This window comes from Gymnoscopelus braueri (assembly GCF_963280865.1).
Source record: "Gymnoscopelus braueri genome assembly, chromosome: 6".
NCBI classification, from domain to species: Eukaryota; Metazoa; Chordata; class Actinopteri; order Myctophiformes; family Myctophidae; genus Gymnoscopelus; species Gymnoscopelus braueri.
The window spans coordinates 33,874,971-33,895,491 of NC_137607.1; the positions used below are offsets into that span (position 1 = coordinate 33,874,971).

The 20,521-nt window shown below is 41.8% G+C and overlaps 2 protein-coding genes across 4 annotated transcripts in view; one reads left to right on the forward strand and one right to left on the reverse strand.

Moving 5' to 3' along the window:
• Positions 1-20,521, forward strand: part of tprg1 (tumor protein p63 regulated 1) — a 701,399-nt gene that overhangs the window by 179,003 nt on the left and 501,875 nt on the right. The window lies entirely within an intron of this gene.
• The window catches only part of nme7 (NME/NM23 family member 7), a 36,871-nt gene that overhangs the window by 1,498 nt on the left and 14,852 nt on the right, over positions 1-20,521 (reverse strand). For all 3 annotated transcript variants that reach the window (XM_080429775.1, XM_080429774.1, XM_080429773.1), the window contains exons 8-10: positions 14,963-15,027; positions 13,844-13,912; positions 9,643-9,744 (exon numbers count right to left, since the gene is read on the reverse strand). In XM_080429775.1, coding sequence (XP_080285901.1) covers positions 9,643-9,744; positions 13,844-13,912; positions 14,963-15,027 — 236 coding nt within the window. The remainder of the gene's footprint in view (positions 1-9,642; positions 9,745-13,843; positions 13,913-14,962; positions 15,028-20,521) is intronic.

The window sequence follows — 20,521 nt, forward strand, 5'->3', positions numbered from 1 at the left end:
TCACTGATAAAAGCATCTGTGACATCAGTATTCAGTGGGAGATGCCAGAAACAGCGCGGACTGAACGCTGCATGATGCAGTGTGTGTAAACAGCAACATAACAGCAAGTATTAATAGACCCCCGTCAAGCAAAGTATGATGAAAATGCTGTGACGGCAAGTAATAATGACATAACGGACAAGAATAATTTCATATGCAAATATCAAAGACTTCGGTATGAATGGTATGAATGAGTTATGACGCGTAGCGTGACTGAATGTCATCCAGACACTGATTACTGGTCAAGCGGTGGAAGTGAAAATTGCCACCACAGTGGAAACATACTGCAAATGGTTGCATGAATCATAGCTATTGCAACAGTCAATGATATGCCTTCTTCCTCTTTACCGGGACTCTCAGATATTTTCCATTTAAAAAAATATTTTTTTCCCCCTATTTTCTTCAATTTGAGAATTTTGGTTAAAAGGTACGTATTCCAATATTGTTTGGGAAATGTATTAGAAATGACACTGGGCCAGCTCTATAACTTTTCAAGACCTAATAATTGTCCAATTTGTTATTCCAAACAGTTCGAGATATCAGAGAGGCCATCTATATTGAGGGCACATGTCCGGCTCATTCAGACCTCTGCTTAGTGACTAAACCCCAAAAAAGTAACATGCTGCTATGTCTCTCAAGGTCACAGACTGTCTTCTTCTGTGCTGTTAATCTCTTCCTGGAGGAAATGCAATCCTCCCACAGGGTCTGCATTCAGGGCAGGAGTCATACTGTACATGCAGTAAATAATTAGTTACGTGAGAACCATTAGTTCAATGCTTGACAATGGGAGAACATGAACTTGCATGTAGTGACATATTAATAACATGAGAGCTGTCGGATTAATAACATGAGAGCTGTCGACAGCTCTCATGTTATTAGTTGTCTTAGACAGTGTGGATAATACTATTAAGAAACAATTGGTCTGCCTATTGAATGAAGGCTGGGTTAGTAGCGTTGAAGGAATATATTCTTGGTTTACGTTACAGGTGATTTCACACTCCATCATCGGGGTGTAATTTGAGCTGACGTTTCAAACTAAGACGTCCATTGTACAAGTGACTTTTCCCCTTTCGCCTACCATACTTCACGTACGGTTGCCAGGAAGATCAAAACAACACAATGGTCCAAGCCATCCCCATAACACAACAAAGGGTTCGTTTTTGTACTCTGCATTACAGAGCAAGAGATACAATTCTATCTTAAACAGGAAGCCATTTCCCTTTACGTTCTGGTGTTTTATGAGCTTTCACACAAAAGAAAGGAACCAGTTTCAAGGTCAACCGGGCCAGCTTTCTCTCAGAGCCATTCATTTTCCCTGGAAACAAACATCCACGAGAGGATATTAAAATCCCCAGTTAAATTTGTTGCAGTCTACCACAAAAACATGAGAGGAAACACAAGAAAGAATAGCCTTCTTGGTTGTTAAGAAAAGCCTTCTTGGCTGTTCAGTTAGGAAAGAAAAGCCTTCTTGGGTGTTATATTAAGAAAGAAAAGCCTTATTGGCTGTTATGTTGCAGCAATTAAAAAGAATGAATTAAGCATACAAGGTTTGATTTAATGTCTAAGGAATGTCAATACACTGCAATTGTGTACTGTTGTCAGTATGGTGACCTTGAAAAGGGCAGTCTGTGGTTTCAACTCCACTCCATATGAATCTTGAGCCAACAAGAGCCAGCAAGAAATTAGAGGGAGACTCCTACTCTGTCATGAAAGAATTCTTCAGAAAAGTCTGCTCTCTGTAATTGCATTAGCTAACCACTGGCGACCTGCAGTCAGAAGGCTTAATTTCATTTTAATGAGTCCTATTGAATGCCAGATTGATATTCACAGAAGGACCGTTGGCTTTTACAATAATGGGCGCGGTGGGGAGGCCTGATCGTTGAGAGAGACCATCGTCAAATTGAAAAGTCTCTGTTTCGATCGCTGGTAATCCCAGAGGGCAAATCACGTCCAAAGCCTCCTCAGCCTGACATTGAAGCCCTACCTGATCCAGCTGTACTGAATGTTCAGTTCGGCTCTCTTTTGTGAAATGCTCCTGTATGCGAGCATTACTTTGCGTATAGGAATATGCAAAGTGACAAATTTGGAACAGAAATTCTGCTTCCCCTGTCTCCTGACACTTGTGGAAATACATGCAAAGAAAGTAGATAGGTCAATATTGTGATGGAGGAATCTGAATGAGGACTGAGTCAAAAATACAAGACAAATAAGGCAGAGACAGTTCAGTTTTAAGAAGAATGAGTGTTATAATTTGATATCAAATGGAGCTACAAAACTTACAATCTCAGCAACACAGCACAGAATCGCAATGGAATCAACCAGCTTGAACTCAAAGCCCACACTGACTGATCCAGGTTTAAATACATCCAGCATCAAAGAAAAGCCTTCGGTCACAGAAACACCTAGCCCACCCCTTCTCCTGCCACCCAGCCATAAACTAGCCAATCTGTTCTTTACCTTTACATAGTGACAAAAGAAATGCAAAATGGCTAGGAGCCAGCAGGGTAGAACAGATGCCATGGGGAAGAGGGAAGTATAATTTCAACCCAGACATTATTTCATTAAACAGTAGTTCTTTACAATGTTCACTTGATTACAACATTTTCTGTTGAAATTGTTCCCAATGTTCTACTTGTAAATTTTGTATCTGGTCCATTTTTGCTCTCCAATATTATCACCACAGCAGAAATTATGTTCCATCACTAACCCCAGCCACAGATAAGGAAACATTACATGGGATATGGAATTTCAATCATTTGTGGCTAAAACATAATAGAATTTCAGGCAAGTGTTCAGTAATGGTGTGGGTGTGCCTGAATTTACACTGTGAAAATCTCATTATCACTACTACGAGCCACTTGGAAATTGAATAATACAAAGTAGAACAGACCATCTATTGCTAAAGTGTTGTATTGTTGTGAGTCTGCCCTCCGCCTGACATCAGGCAAACGTGTCATCCCATGCGCTACACAAGCGGTTCACAGAGCGTCAATACTGATGACGCATACATCATGCTGGCTATAGGATGCAGGACAACTAAGAATTTATCTCACACAACCTTTCCTTGCTCACACAAACAAGCTTGTTCTATTGTCATCGCTGATGGCCTTGCCAATGATTGTCTAACTTATTCAGCCGAAATAAAAGGACTTACTCAACTTCAGAATGTGCATGGTACATCACAGCAGAGCAATGAAAAAATGGATTTGAAGTGGCAGACTGAAGCCGTTTGTGGAAGTGTGTTCTACTATGTGCGGCCTAGCTGGCTTTGTTCTTGTAGGAACAGTGTCCAAGGCTCTCCTAATGAAGCACAAATTCCTGCTCCGCTCTGGGAAATGGACTAAATCTTTTGTCGGCTCACTGCCAAGGTTACCACAGCTCTCTGGTTGCCTGTTAGATGGCAAGGTGACGCTATATCAGTGTCTTGTTACAAATTGCCATTTCCAACACTAGGGTTTAACCAACAAAAACTCTCCATGAAAAGCTTATAAATCATATAAATATTCTTTTTTGTACAACACCGATGATTCAAGCATAATTTGTTTGTAGAGAGGCTGCAATAAATCCACCACTGTTGTCAGGACGTGACATATCTATTTATGAGATGAGATATACTTTATCAATCCCAAAAGGGAAATTGTGGCGTTACAGCAGCACAGTGTAATTAATAAATAAGTAATCAACAGAAAAACAGAAACACAACAAAACAGATGGTTAAACACACAAGACCAGGGACGACACAGGACCATATGTATTTAGGGAGAGAGTTCTTAAGCATTGTACAGTCTGATGTCAGTTGGCATGAAAGTCTCTTTACAGGACTCTTTACAGGACTGACAATCAATATCTCAAGGATATTTTTAAACACACGGACTACAGAGAGAGGAGCAGTGTCAGCCCTCCCCGACCGTCACTAAAACAACATGACGCTGCATACAAGCTAACAGACATCAGTAGACAGTCATTCCTGACAGCGTTAGGCCACGTGCAGGCTTTGTTGTGACCACCAGGCGCTACTTGTTTGCAGCTGGTCAGCTTGATGCTTATCCAAGCTGCTGATTTCAAAAGAAAGAGCATGCTGAGAGGCCAAGAGAGCCTGGACCCCAAGAGAGAAGAGAGGGATCGGAAGAGGGGTGGGGGGGGGTGGGGGGCTGCAGAGCTGGGTGACAGCAGCAAACAGAAGCCTGTTGTGTCCGTTTGCTCTGATATCAGGGTGCATCACAAGACAGAGATGTGGTCTCGTGACGGAGTCGGAGCGACGGGAGGCGGAACTGAGCATTGGAGGTGAACACACTGGTATCCTCTTTGGAACGATATCTCACACACGGCAGCTACCGGCTGAGTCAACACGTTCATCTGAACCTGGGGAGGGCTGCACCTACGTACGTATACTTTCCTCTATAGGGAGAGTGCCATTGAATGCCATTGAATAAACAACAATTCTAACACGATAAAGCTGGTTTAGGGTCCATCAATTCACCTATTTAATTAAATCCATCAAGTGATGCGTTATGCACACAAGACCTGTACCGTTTATAGATGTTGTAGCCTTTAATGATCTAGTCTTTAATGAGGTGACATTGATCAATAGCATATTGTTTACACAATGGTGTGAACCGGCCCACAGGAATGAATACAAATTCGACACCCTTCGCACAGCCCAGTGTTGCCTCTAGATTAGATATTGGACATCTCGTCTGACTGACCATGTCCATCGACCTGATAATCTGGACCGGAATGTCTTCTTCAAAAGATCGCGTTTGGAGTGAGAACAGTCTGTTCTTTTGGCACTTGATATGAATTTGGGAACATACAGCATGTGTGCTGTTGGTAACCCAGCAGATAGGCCAAGTCCACGTCATGTCTTCCTGGGAAGACAATGTCACTTTGATCCTGTGACCTTCCTCGTTATTTTAATGGACCATGTCTCATACATCAAACCGTCTCCTCCTCTACTCCTGCGAGGATCAGAAGGGGCTGGCCTGGTGGGCTATTCTCTCAGGCAAAATGGATACGCCGGTTTGTAGTCTGATGGTGAAAAGCAGGCAGCCAATGGGACCTTGTTGGCGTCAGCTATCTTTTCACTGGGAACATCCATTAATTTCAATGCAAGGTCAGTGTAATGTCTTAAATGGAGTTTTTTTTTTTGTTTTTTTATCCCGCGATTTTTGTAACCCATTTTTTTCACCCGTGCCAATTTCCTAAGTGATCCTGGGCGCTACACCAGCCCTACACCAGCACTACACCAGTCCCCCACAGTAGGGAGGCCAGGGCCGAGCTCATGCTTCCTTCAGGCATGAGAGCCAACTGACCTTCTTGTCACCTGACAGGGGGGAGTTTCCCTGGTAGGACGTAGCGCGTGGAAGGAACACGTTATTCCAACCAGTTCCCTTCACCTCCATCAGGCGCCCCGGCTGTCATGGGGGAGGCGGTATAGCGACCAGGATTACTACATGTTTTTGTGAGGGTATTAACTACCCTAGGAGACACGGGGAGAACATGCAAACTCCACACAGAGTAGGCCCTTTCGCCAACCCCACCTAGGGTATGGGCGCTGATGACGTGGAGGAGAAGACACGCCCCCAGCTCCCACAGCGTCCCCGGCGGGAATCGAACCCAGGACCTTTTAGCTGTGAGGCTACCGACTGCGCCACCGTGCCCCCTGAAATGGAGGTTTAAGTTTGTACACAAAATATGATGCAGAAATTCTGCACAACTAAACTTCATCAAATGTACTCATTAGTAATTACATGCTTTGTCAGCCAGAGAGATGATTTGTCTGGCCCAATTATTTTCTCTTTGAACTTCAGATCAGTTTCTTTTCCCCAACTAAATGAATGGGCCTCTAATCATCTACAGATTAAAGAAGCTTTTTTTAAATTTCTTAAAAAAAAAATACATTTAGAGTAGCCAATAAAATGTTCCCCCCTTTCCCCCCCCAATTCATTCCTCCCCACACACATGTCTGTGTGGTCACTGTTGTTGTATCCTACTGACTCACCTGCCAGTGAGGAGCCCCCACCGGGAGAACGTAGAGCCTTTGTTCCATTTCTCGGCCCAACACTCCCTGCTGACAGGTGCCGCCCCAGCCCGTAGGAGTACACGCAATGACCAACATCAGCCTCCCCGCCCGGCTTCCCTCCCCCAAACACTGGCCAATTGTGTTCGTACAGACGTGTGGTGGTGGGCAGGGACTTTACCACTGCGCCACCCGTGCGCCTTAAATAAATAAAGCTTAAATAAATAAGCTTTTACAAAGGTGGTTAGTGTAACTAAGCAAGATATTACCAGCCATATACGGCTTCAATTAGGGCCGGGCAAAACATCATTATATCATTTGGGATTTTGAATATCATAATATCATGATTGATATTATCATCACAATATGATATAATCGTCAATCAATCGAGATATTTGGTCGAAGATATTGTGATAATTGATTTTGGCCACACCGCCCAGGCCTAGCTTCAATCAAGGTATGTCATTGGACCCTGATGAAGGCCCCTGAGCCGAAACGCGTTGGTCACCTGCGTTCTTTAACTTTGCCAAGCAGGCCATGACAAAATACATTTAAAAAAAACTCAACTGAACGGAGTGCCTGCGATCTTTCTTAAGTTCACCTGTTTTTCACACTTGGATGTCAGCCTACTACAAAGGGAAGAACTTAAATGTGCTGACCTACAAGGTATGTCCTATTTGAAGAACATGGACTGAAGACCTCTGTGAGGCAATCATTGAGCTGGGAGGTGTGGCATCATGTGACTTGGCAAACATTAGCTTGCCACTTATCTTCCTGCCCTGTGAACAGAGTGCAGTCCCAGGAGAAAAAAACTACACAAAAAGACACAGCAATGTATCTTTAGCATAGCACAATGCTATTTCACAGACTGGAGGACTGAAAACTTGGCACAATCGATGCCTCAGAATTGAAAAGCGACCACAGCCACAATTGCAAGCATGCTGGAATGCATAGATAAACACTGGTCATTTCCTAAACTTTGAAGTGAAGATCGTAAAATATGAGGAAACAATTCAACAGGATGCTAAATGGAGCCATTTATAATGGCTGAATGTGTGTAGGGAAACTGCAGATCTGTAGTTCCTCGTTATGGTAACCAAAGAGGGATTGGAGGCACAGAGCATCCTATTAGATTTCACATCATGCACCAGCACAGCCCTGCAGCGCTGATTCCACAGTACCCAGGCACACATGCACACACAGACAACCACTCTCTCTCTCGCACACACATACAAGCAGACACACACACACACAGCGTAGGCATCAGGCTGACACTGGAAGGGACACATACGGCAACTTAGGCTGTGATTTATTTGCCCATAAATAGATTTTGAACCAAAATCATTATTAACTGGACACAAATTTGTGTGAGACTCATCATAGCTCAGGTGTCACAGTCAACCTCCTATCAACAGTTGTTGATGGGAAACACAGTGATGCATATCACACAGGTCCTAAACTGAAACTGAAGCATAAAGCTGCACAAATCAACAGATTCATTAACCTCTTAAAGCCTGTTATACTTTGACCATGCGGTCCCCCAGGGATCTGTACTTGGCCCCCTCCTTTTCCCCCCTCTACAACAATCTCTTTGGCGAAAATAGCCGATCTACAAGCTCACAACACATTGCATTGCGACGCGAGCTTGTAGATCTACTATTATAGCATTGCTATCATGCTATTATGACATGCCCAGAATAGGGACGGGACGCTACTGTTCATGTGGTTAAATTGTCAGTGTTGCAGTGTCCTATAAGTCAGTGATTCTCAATCTTTTTCATTTCAAGGATCCCCGAGTTTGACAATGCATTAGGCTTATCTGATACGACCTCTGGGACCCCAATCCACACTGTAAAAACATCTGTTAATTTAACTCAAGAGTTACCGGCCCATAAGGGTCCATTTAGTTCCTAACTGTCAATCACTTAGCTAGACCCCATGTTGTGAACCAGTACTACAAGTATATTGCATGGCAAATGTAGTTTAACAGAAATTAAAACCATGCTTACTAAACTCCGTAGCAGTGCTACGTCCACTGGTAGAAGATGAACTAACAAACTAAAAGCTGTGTACATGAAAAACTACTGAGGAATTATGATCAACCAATTTAATGTCGCAAAAGAAAAAGAAGAAAAATCTGTCAGGCTGAGTTGTATTATATTCATTGGTAGTATACACACACGTATTATACCATCTCAACATTGATGGCTCATGTACAACTGTAGTATTTATCTATTTTATTTCACACAGTATGACAGAATTGTTAAAGGAGTGAAAAAGTGGGTACCACAAATAAGTACCCAAAGTCGCTTTACATACAGGAAAGGAAGGAACCAACTTTAATTAAAAAAAAAAAAAGGAAAAAAAGACATAAGTGATAGATTAAAATGTATAAAATGTTAAGCATGGGTTGGGGAGACTGGACCTCAGCTGGGAAAGGCTATCCTGAAGAGGTGGGTTTTGAGTGTGGTTTTGAAGGAAGTGAGGGAGGGTGCACGTCTTTAATATGGTTGGGGAGTGCATTCCAGAGGGAGGGGGGAAATCAAATATGAAAGCTTAAGGTGGGGCCAATACATCGAGAAATGGAGACAGAGAAACGCAGAAGGAATAATCGCACATGGAGCTGTAAAGGTACCTTTCTGAGTTATGAACACACAGGAGTTGACTGTATACGATATAAACTGTCAAGGTGTAGCCTACAGTATATGACACCCATTTGTCGAGTTTCACAACTGAGGCAGGTGGGACTTATAGGCAAGGACAGAGCTGACGAGACAAAAATGAATTGTTATAACTATTTTGTCTCATTCGAGAGGGTAATGACTTGGATTTCGTACAGGCCCATTTTGGATTGTTTTGTGCCTTTATATCAAGGTTTAAGGTTTCTTTATTGTTACATCTTGAGATCGGGTATGTAAGAGTAAAATTATTTCTTTATGTTCTGGTACTGTTGGCTGTCATGGCGCAGAACAGTATCATATAGTAAGTACAGAGTACAAAGAGTGTAAAATGAGCATGGCTCATCACAATATTTGAAGATTAAAGGAGGAGTTCACCCAAAAAATTACTTATTTTCTATCAATTGCACACCCCATGATGCCTTGAATCCATGGATTTATTTTAGTTTTTGTGGCATTCCTAAGCCAATAATTTGATTTCCGTCTCCTACCGGTTAATGTATCCGGTAGGAGACACAAAGTAGATTATTTGTGTCTCCTACCGGATACACACCCGTCATCAAATTATTGGCTTAGGAATGCCACAAAAACTAAAACAAATCCATGAATTCAAGGCTTCATGGGGTGTGCAATTGATTGAAAATAAGTCATTTTTTGGGTGAACTCCTCCTTTAAGCACTATGAAGTTTTCATAGAATATGCAACAGAACATTTTATGCAACAGAAATGGCCTGTTCTGCTATTCTGGTCCTCCATTAACAATTAATGTCAAGGAAGAGGTGCAGTGCAGTATGTGATTTGTTGCAGGCAGAACGATTTACCTGTTGAGCGAGCGTCTATTATATTATAATAGAAAATGTAGGAAACTGCCAAATATTGCATAATATGTAGGAAATAAAAACTCACCGGATCTGCTGGTCCACAACATTCCCGGAATGTTTTGGGTGAGTCAGTACCACGGATGTCCAGGGCCATGCAGGGTCCAGAACACAGCTCATTTACCATACTCTGCAGGGAAAGACACGGGAATACAATGAACCACATGAACCTCAGCATCCCTACTCTGGGTATTTCATAAAAGGCAAACATTTGGTGAAGATAGGCAAACATTTGGCGAAAATAGCCGATCGACAAGCTCTTTCATGTAACAATCACAGTAAAAAATCCCCTGATCATTTTAAATGTGTCCACATTTGCAGTAGAATTAGCAAAAACGCAAAATTTTCAGTTGAAAATTAGGCATGTCTTTTGGCACACCTGCTTTCAATTGGCAGGTAGCAAAGGAACACTGAATGCTGAAAGAGAGTAGTCACGGTCTTCACTTACATGGAAATGTATGCAAATTATGATCAACGGACCTTCAACAGGCATTAAATGAAGTGTTGCAGAAAAGGTCTTTTTGTACACCTACTTTCAATTGACAGGCGTGTGGGAGAGGGACACGTATAGAAAGAGAAGTTAGAAGAGTTACATGAAAATGTATGAATGAAGGTTTTTGGTCAACCGACCTTCATCAAATGAAATGCTGCAATGGAGAATTGTTATAGATAATCATCAGAACTAAGAACTTCATGTACCATATTATGTATCATCAATTAGGGTTCAATATGGGATAAGGTTTTTTTAACCCTTTAACTCATTTAGTGCCACAGGACGTAAAATACGTCCCAAAAAAAAACTGAAAAAGGCTGTATCTCGGCTCCTAAGCACTTTTTTTTTACAATGAATTTTGGCTGTGGCACTGAATGTTTTTTTTTTACAATGAATTTTGGCCAGTGGCACTGAATGAGTTAACTGCCAGAGTGTATACATTAAAAAGAATCACCCACTGCCAGCGATTTTGCGATTTTCTTACCTTTTCAAGTAGTCACAGAATATTTATCTCCAGTATGATCCCCTGATGGTTGCTAATCACGGAGGGTTTCACTGTGCTTCCGCCCCCCCAAAAAAATGTCATCGCGACCTCCCATTAGCTTGTTATGCGCCGTTAAAAATAGCATGTTTCGGCAACAAACAAAAAAAGTACACAGGAGCCGAGATTTTTAAGTAATAAATTAACCAGGAAGTGAATGGAGCAGTAAATCTTCGGATCGCGTTATCTCTGGTTCTGTGTGAAAAACTGCGCCATAGCATAATATGACGAGAAATCTCGTCAATGGCAGTCAATTAGTTAAGATACTTTGTGTCTATAAAAATAGCAGATGTACAAGCTTGCAGTGCTGCACGAAGTGACGCGCAGTGAGCTTGTATATCTGCTATTTTTGAGAACCACTGTTCTAAAACATCTGTCCAATATATCGATTGAACACAAGTATTAATGCATTATAATCCATGCACAGCGAGCTTGTACATCATCCATGGACAGAAGGTAAGGTCTAGCTGTATGAAGGACACGTGTTATGTTTCATTATACACACAACCACAGTGACACAGAGGAGTATGAATTTGCTGTTATGGAAACCACAGCAACAAGACAGACATAATGACTTCCCCAGACTGGTGACCCTTCTGTTCTGGCTTGCTGCAAAAGCCTACACAAACACACTTCAACGCTTATGACACCTCTCTCTTAAGAGTAGAGAATTAACCCATCAGCAGCTGTGCACAGCACAGATGCTTTATATTCCCCAGCGCAAAGTTCAGAGCCAGTTTAACCACTTAAGGAGAATTTTGGACTAAAGTTTTCTTACCTTTTCTATGACGTTATGATATCTTAGGATGAATGGTACAGTAGAAAAATTTCATAACTCCACCCCTGAGCCGCCACAGCTTAAAAGGTGCGCGGATAGGCCTTAGGTTAGATCACATAAATAGCTTCTTTTTTTTTTTGTGAGATCTGACGTTCATAGTGACAGGACACTGTCCCAAAAAAAACAAAAAAAAACAGAAGTCTCACTAGACGAGATTGAAATCTCGAGATTTCAATCTCGTCTAGTGAGACTTCTGTTTTTTTTTTTGGTTGCATAGTGTTGCATCGATGTCTCGTTTTATCGCAAAAAAGGGCTTGTCCGAAGTATGAGTGACAGCCTCGTAGACAAGCGAGCAGTGATGGAGTGAGATCTCTGATCTCAGTGATGGAGTGAGATCTCTGATCTCAGTGATGGAGTGAGATCTCTGATCTCAGTGATGGAGTGAGATCTCTGATCTCAGTGATGGAGTGAGATCTCTGGATGGAGTGAGATCTCTGATCTCAGTGATGGAGTGAGATCTCAGAGCAGTTCAAGGCAGCACAGACAGGGAGGAGAAGTACAGACACTTGTTGCACGTCTCTGGCAGGCAGACCTCTTTGTGATATTGGTCTTGTTTACATGCTTTTCTATCGGCTCAAAAATGTAATAAAGAGATTTGTAAAAAAGAAAAAAGCACTTCAGCACTTCCAGAGTATTTCTGTCCATTTCAAATTTGCTGTTCTGCTTTTTGTTGGCTCCACCTCTTGCCACGGTAGGAAAGCAACGGTCGCTCCTCTCCATAGACAATGCATTGAACCTTGCCGCTACTAGGCACTCGGGTGGCAGTGTGATAAAGTCACTGCCTACCACCAAGGAGGTTGTGGGTTCGAAACCACCGTGGTGCATCAGGCTTTGTCGAGCGTCTACACGAACACAATTGGCCCTTGTTCGGGGGGAGGGAAGCCGGGTGGGGAGGGTGATATCGGTCATTGCAAGTACTCCTACGGGCTGGGGGCGGCACCTGTCAGCGGGGAGTCTTGGGCGGGAGGAGTAGAACGAAGGCTCTACGTCCTCCTGGTGGGGGCTCCTCACTGGCAGGTGAGTCAGTAGGATCCGACAGCAGTGACAACACAGAAATGTGTGTGGGGAGAAATCAATTGGCATAACGACTAAATTGGGGAGAAAAAGGGGTAACAAATAATTGGCTACTCTAAAGAAAAAGAAAAAAAAGAACCTTGCTGCTACTGGTGAAATTCAGTTAAAATAGCCTATCTACAAGCTCACATCAAGTGTGATGTGTCGTGGATCTGCTATTATAACCATTTTTTTTAATTTCTGAAAATAAAAACATAGCATTTCTTTCACATTTCACTACAGTGTGAAACAGTACACTATGAAATTGTCAGTGTTAATTAAAGCAGCAATCCATAACTTTTATTTCCTACCTGGGATTCCAACCCAGGTCACCACGTGAGAGAGATCATTTTCTACCGCTCATACAAGTGGCAATCGAAGTTTGACATAGGGGAGATATTGCACTTATGAGCTTCAGGATGGGCTAATTGTCAACCAGATAGCAGGGCTGCACTGGTCGCTTCACGCGACACCACAGTGTTCCGGCATATTTTTTTTTGCTGGATCACGCGTACACACAATCGCACATGCACCGGCGTGCACTTGCGTGCCCACAAGCATGTGTTCCCATACTATCACAAACTGCTACTACTGTAGTAAGTAACCAATACCGCTGTTGTAGCCTAGCACAGCAGATTAGTTGTTGGTAGGGTAGGAAAACAATAGCCATACAATAGGCACTTCACACCCCATCAGATGCGCAAACCCAACCCGTGTCTGGTCTCTCCATTTCTTTGCGAAAGATCAAACGCGTTTCAGAAGCCATAGCCAGGATAGCCTAATCTGATCAGCATCGCACTGACACACACACTCAAAATAACAATGCAAAACCAACTAGAATTGCATATAAAACCATCTCTGTTTTTGTTTTCCCACCATCACCTCCATTGATAGACCATGCATTCTATTATCCTACCTTTCTTTCAAAGCTTCTATAAATCAAGGCATTCCTTGGAAAAGTTACAATATTAGTACCTTTGTAATTAAACTACTTATGCACATGTAAACCTAACTAAAATTAATCAAACTAAAAATGTATATTTCATAATGCTGGTCAGAGAGTGTCTGTGTGAATCCGCGTGCCGTCATTAAAATAGCGTCCCCCCAGTAAAAAAAAAATCACCATTATACCACTGCACCAGGTCAAATGTCTCAATGGACAAGTAGGGACACCACCTCCAACCACTGCAGAATTGGTCTCTCATTGTTACAGAGTTACAAATGGATAAATTGGCACAGGGGATTTGACTGTGTACAGGTGCCATTCTTTCCATTAAAACACATTAAGGTAAAGTCATACTCACAGGGTACTCTGCTACAACCCCTTTGTAAACTTCATAGAATTCTTCTGCATTGGCCCGGTCAATATTGAACTGTGGAGAGACATTTTCAACCCGTCAATAGACTCAGTATAATAATGCATTTCCTCAAATTAACTCATTCCCTGCCTAGGACGTAAAAAACGTAATTTTATCCAACTACCAAACCTGCCTAGGACGTAAAAAACGTAATTTAATTTCTCATTTTTTTTTTTCAATTTGACCCAAGGAGATATGATTTTTCGAAGATCTAGACTCCCATCCACTTCCTTGTTAACTTAAAATTAAAAAATTCTGTATCTGTATGAAAAATCTCTGTCAGTGGGCAAACGCGGCCAGAAATAATTCAGGCAGTGAATGAGTTAACATAACCAACAAAAAAAAGAAAGACAGATGCTGTCAATCAAATAGCAAAATGTATGTCCCAGAAATGTCACCTGAAATCAATGAGAATTGCATGACAAGGGGAGCACTTTAATTAAACAGTTTGTGTAAGTTATTGGGGTCGGATTGGATTTGTGATCGTGCAGTAGCTTCATCTCCACAACACATAAATCTCTGTTCACATAAAATGCCTATGAGAATACATTGGCTGATTTATTACGAATTAACAAGCACGATTACACATTTTGAGACAAAGCTCACAAGAGATTAGTAATTTCACTCCTAATGAACAACATACAATTCTCTGTGTGAGATTAAGAGGGGGAGAGAGAGAGAGAGAGAGAGAGAGAGAGACAGAGAGAGAGAAAGATTGATTAATTTTTGTCCCACGGCCAACAGCATCATTTCCGATGTGGCTACATGAACAGACATATTGGGCATCAGAGCAGCAGCACACACATTTGTGACTGTTAAAGGTCACTGTGAGCAGGCAGTGAGTGGCGAGTTCAATGAGGTCAGATCAGATCAGAGCACACCAATGCCGTTATGCCCTAAGGTCACATGCGTAGAACTACATTACATGGGGGTTATGGGTGAAAGCAGGCAAAAGGCCCATTTTTCCTATACTTATCCCATTATCTAAACATGTATGACTCAGATTTTACCCTGCCATAGCTTTAGCATTAGGGCACTCATAAAAAACATTAGTTCATATCTCACCATCTGAAGGGCGGAGATCTCAAATCCAGCTGCAGATATGGAGTTAAGTATCTTCCCAGCCAGGCCTGAGAACAAATTAACCACATTAATTACAAAAAAAAAAAAAGAATCCCCCAAAATAGTGAAAATAGGTTTCAATGGGTTGTGAGCTTGTAGATCGGCTATTGTCGTATGTCGAAGTATATAGGGCTTAAGTGGTTAATGTATACAAGTTAAACAAGGACTGTTATAATAATAACAGCACTCAGGCATTTTTTCATGCTTTCATGTGAAAACGTTTTCAACATGTCATGTTTTAACGTCATATTTTCATGTTTTAAAGTCAGTCAAGACAGTTTTCCCTTGAAAACAATGTCAGTTACAATGCATGTTCATGAATAGGGCTGTGAATCGTCTGCTATCTCACGATTCGATTCCGATTCTTGGGGTCACGATTCCGTAATAGATGAGCATACAGTAATACTGTCAGTTATTGAAGGTGTAGGACCCAAAAGCAGGAACTCAAAGTTAAAAAAAACTCGAACTCAGAGCAGGAGACACGGAAGACACTTAATGAGGACTTCACTTGACCAGTTAAACAATACTCAACAATAATACATCACACACATACACAGTATACTGTACATCCAAACATAATCACAACACTAGACTATAGTAACATACGAATACTAAACATAATCACGAACTTGTGCAGAACTTATGAAGAGAACTGACACGAAACTATGAACCAGCAAGGAACAGAATGCATAGCAGAGTCTTTATAGTCACTCAGAGTCATTAACCAAAACCAGGCTCAGTCGGTATCCGCAGGTGAGTTCTCTCAAGGGAATGAGGGTAGGGCTGCCACGATTACACATTTAAGTTGACGATTAATTGTCATACAAATAATTGCGATTAACGATTTAATTGTGTTTTTGACGTTGAAAATGACATTTCTGTTTGGCTTTTAGGCTTTGAAGTTTCACATGGCAAATATGACACATAACCTAAATACACAAATAAATGACCTATTTAATAACTTTAATCTTTAAAAAAAAACATTAATAGCGGAAATAGCCGATCTACAAGCTCACAACGCGTCGCATTGCTTCAGATTCATATTTTCAAACATTTTCAAAAAATGTTTGAAAATATGAACCTTGTTCAACATGGAAACGATTATGACGATTATGACAAAATTATTGCGATTATCTCAAATAATTGCGATTAGACGATTATGTGATCATTGTGACAGGCCTAAGTGAGGGAAGAGAGTAGGAGAGAACTCAGGGCACAGGGTGGAAGGGAATAGGAGACTGGCAGAGGGGAATCTGGACAGGGGAATGGGAGGGGCAGAAGCTGTGACCGTGACAAATACAAACGATTTTGATGTAATATAGATTCCTAACTCTGCAGTTATTATGACCTTGGCCAACGCAATACTGTATAGTATACCGTAGAGCAGGGGGCTGGCAACCTTTTAAACATGGAGTGCCATGTTTTGATTGCCTTGATAGTCAGTGTGCCAAACCAACATTACCTTTAACACATCGACCGCCAGAGGTTAATCTCATAATGTACTCACCAGTGCCAAGGTGTTTTTGTTGTTTTTGTTTTTTTCATGTCGCCATAGATCTTGTTAAAATCCTTAAGATTGAGCTCTACATTGTTTGAGCGGTCTGTTTACATCCGCGAGATCTCCCTGTATCTCCCAGTGAAGATCGCGTGTCAAACGGGGAATCCATGTTGTAGTTAGAGCGGATTACGTTAAACAGTGAAATGCGAGGAGAAAAAACTACAGGAAGAGAATTGAGTTTCAGTTTCGTCTGTAGAATGGGAGCGGGCGTGATCGTCAAAACCGGATCCCAAATAATTCTATTTCCTGTCATCAAACCGGAAACGGAAGTGGATCAAAAAAATTCCGAAAGTGCACCCGGACCGCGCATGCGCGAAAAGACCGTGGACCGTAGGGCTACGGTCTCGGCGCTTAACAGTTGGATTTAACGGACCGTAGGACTACGTTCTTGGCGGTTAATGTGTTAATTTTAAGCATAACAACCTTTATTTTTTCTTCTTCTCCTTCTTTTGATATAAATATTTCCTTTCACATCAGGATGTAATGATCATTAGACTCAGAGCAATAACCCACCTATCTCTCAGACTCCCTCCCCAGTCAGAGTTCAGAGTTTGAATGAATGTAGAACTAGAAAAAGTGCTCCTCGGAGCACAGGTCTCCGCCAGGTCAGGTACGTTATTGTGGCCTCCTGGTGGCGCTATAATAGGCCAATGTGAAAAGGGTGGCTTTTCTTCCTCGGCCTAGTGGGAATGTGCATGTGAAATTTCACGGAAATCGCAAGCTGCGTTCATGATTTGAGGTATTTTGTTCAAAACGGACCAATCCTGCAAACTTTGGAAGCCAACCTTAGCCAATGAGGATGGAATCTGGAAAATCGGACAGATACGGGTTGATCACATGACTATAGAGATACTGTGTACCGATTTGCATGACGTTTGGATCAAATATAAGGCTTAATATAAAAAAAATCACACCCAGTGTGAAGTGGGCGGTGTGGTCACAGTGGTCATCACAGTGATGGAAGTTCACTTAAAGAAAAGTAATATTGTGGACCAACCATTGTACACCCCTAACTTAAAAAAACCCATAAATGTGTTTTTTGTGCATAGTCCTATTTATAGGGCTATGCACATGTGTCATGTTTCACTAGCCAATCACAGTCCTGAATAGACTGTGATTGGCCAATCATGGTGCAGGGTTAGGGGGGTACACTGGTGGCCAATCACAGCGCAGGGTTGGGGGGGTGCAATGTCCAAACCTCACATAAAAATGGGTTTTGCACAAATCGGCCTCCTGGTGGCGCTATAACAGGCCCATGTGAAAAAGTTGGGGCAGAGGTTCTGCTCTGCCATCCAGGGAGTGTGTGTGCACAATTTCACAGCGACCGGGCCAACGGTGCCGGAGATTAGCTGGTAACACACGGACAGGACACACGGACAGGACACACAGACGGACGGACGGACAGGGGGCAAAACATACTCTCTCGCCATGCCTTTCGGCCTGGCGGAGACAATTATGTGCAGGGTGTAATTTGCATACATATGTGTAACTCTGTAGTTAGTTAGGTTTAGTTAAAGATATTATTTCCGAATACCCAACAATGTTACTTACATTGTCCAAATTGACCATTTCAAAGGACAGATTGCATTATTTGAATTAATCATCTTTACTTAAAAGGGATATCTCACTTTCAAACATGTTTGCAGTACTATTAATGTCTACTCTGGCTTTTGTGAGTACCCTAGACAATATAGAAGTTGCTTGATTCATTATTAAGATATTTGAGATTCATTTTATCAGACACGCCCCCTTCCTATACAAACCCATTGTAACTTCAAACTCCATTTCCACCATGATAGATTCATCGAAAACACCCTTCTTTGGTTCTGGAGACTGATATTGGCCTACTAATACATGAGGGTGTTTTTTCATTCATTTTATTTTATTATTTTCCCCAAAAATTATAACAAATAAATAAAAAAAGCAATTGAAAAAACACGGCCCACTCATGCATAAGAATATGCATATCAGTCACCAGAACCAAGGACGGTGTTTTCAATGAATCTATCATCGTTAACTCAGTTAACAGAGTGCCAGAATTATTTCTGACAATTTCTGGCCAGTGCGATATATATTAGTAAAAAAAAAGTGCTTTGGAAGCGAGATACAGCCTTTTTCAGTTATAAGTTAAACAAGGAGTGGATGGAGCTGCAAATGTTCAGATAATGATATCTTGGGTTCTGAACAAAAAACAAACAAACACGTAATTGGCACGTTGCACCATAGCGGTAAAACGCGTGAATGGCACTCAATGAGTTAAAATGGAGTTTGACGTTACAATGGGTTTATATAGGAAGGGGGCGTGTCTGATAAAATGAATATCAAATATCTAAATACTGAATCAAGCAACTTAAAAACTGTCTGGGGTGCGCACAAAAGCCTGAGTAGACGTTAAAATGACCCCAAACATGTTTGAAAGTGAAATAACCCTTTAAATAGGCACTCTAGGCCAAGATCCATTACTTTCATTGACTCGACAATGAGTTTCACACAATACTAATAACAATGCACCTGGAGATGCAAACCACACCACCAACATCTATCCATTTGAGATTTTGTCATTTTAACCTTTTAAGTTTTTGATTGTCAAATCTTCAAGGCAGTCTACTGTAAATTACCACCTCAACCCAAAAGTGTATCACTATCATCTCCTCTGGGCAGTCTACTGATAACACCCATAAAGTTTCTGCACATTGTTGTTCGAGTTATTTTGCTCATAGAAAGGTGTGATTACAGTATGACGCCATGCATGCAGGTAAGAAGGGTAATGAACACGATAGTCCCTAAACGCCTACTGGTTTGTATGTTAACGTTTTTATTACAGCAGCAGTAGCCTGCAAAGACTTTGATCTGTGTCAGCCATTTTGTGGAGGCATTCTCAGCCTGGACCCTCTCCTTTGAACAAAGTACAATGAGATTGCCTTACTCATGTTGGCGCCATTAGGCGTAGAGGATACATTGTCCCTGGACAGGGTGTCAAGGTTAGTCTTTTATAGGCATACAAAACTAGCAGAGGGCGTCGGCCTCCTAAGCTCAGTGTGTACAAATCTATCAATATCTCTCATAACTGACTAAACCGCTTGTAACACCTATCTCTGTGTTAGTCCCGAGTTACCCCATGTCCTCTGTGCCCTTCCCCCCAAGGCTGCACCCATCTGCCCGCTAGGCCGGGGAACAGTAGCCACGGCTCCTAAAAGCAGCTGGTACTGTTGCTAGGCGATCCGACTCTGGGTGCCTGGCAACAGATGCTTCTCTATTCAAGTCATGACTGAGTGCAATTTCAGTCACGACGCCTCTTGTGATTGGCTGTGCATTCAGGATGGTCACGGCTAGCGACAATTAACGCTCGGGGGCGAATCAAAGCGATATTTTCTCTACAACCGCCATCTTCATCCCGATTGATGAACCCAGTTTGTGTTTGTTAATTAACTGGGCCTTTCAGACTGGATTACTGATGACTCAGAATGTGTCTTGACAGATGTAAACACAGTCAAATGAGCACTGCTAGGGAATGAAATTCTTGTCACTTGTTAGTGCTCATCATTACTTAGACCTCTCATTAAAATTAATCTTCACTGAGAGCTTTGAATTTCAATGAGACAGCGACACCGGTAATTAGAGATAATCTGACATCTTTACTGCAACCATAAATCAATAATAAGCGCTGTAAAAGGTGCTGCACAGTTACCTTTGTAAACAGATTAAAAGCGAGTAGCTTCCAGTTATAAGTAAGGGTCATCATATGATAAGAAAAGGATGGCTAATCAAGTCTATATCTTGAGGGAAATAAATTCTTATAAATTGAATTAAAGGAAAACTTAGTACAGTACATGATCTATATATCCTCCTATAATTTGACAAAAATGTCTGTAGTGCGTGGTGAGGCCAAAAACTGTTCTGCCCGGTTCTCCTCAGTGGCTGGAACAATTGATCAGAATTTGCAC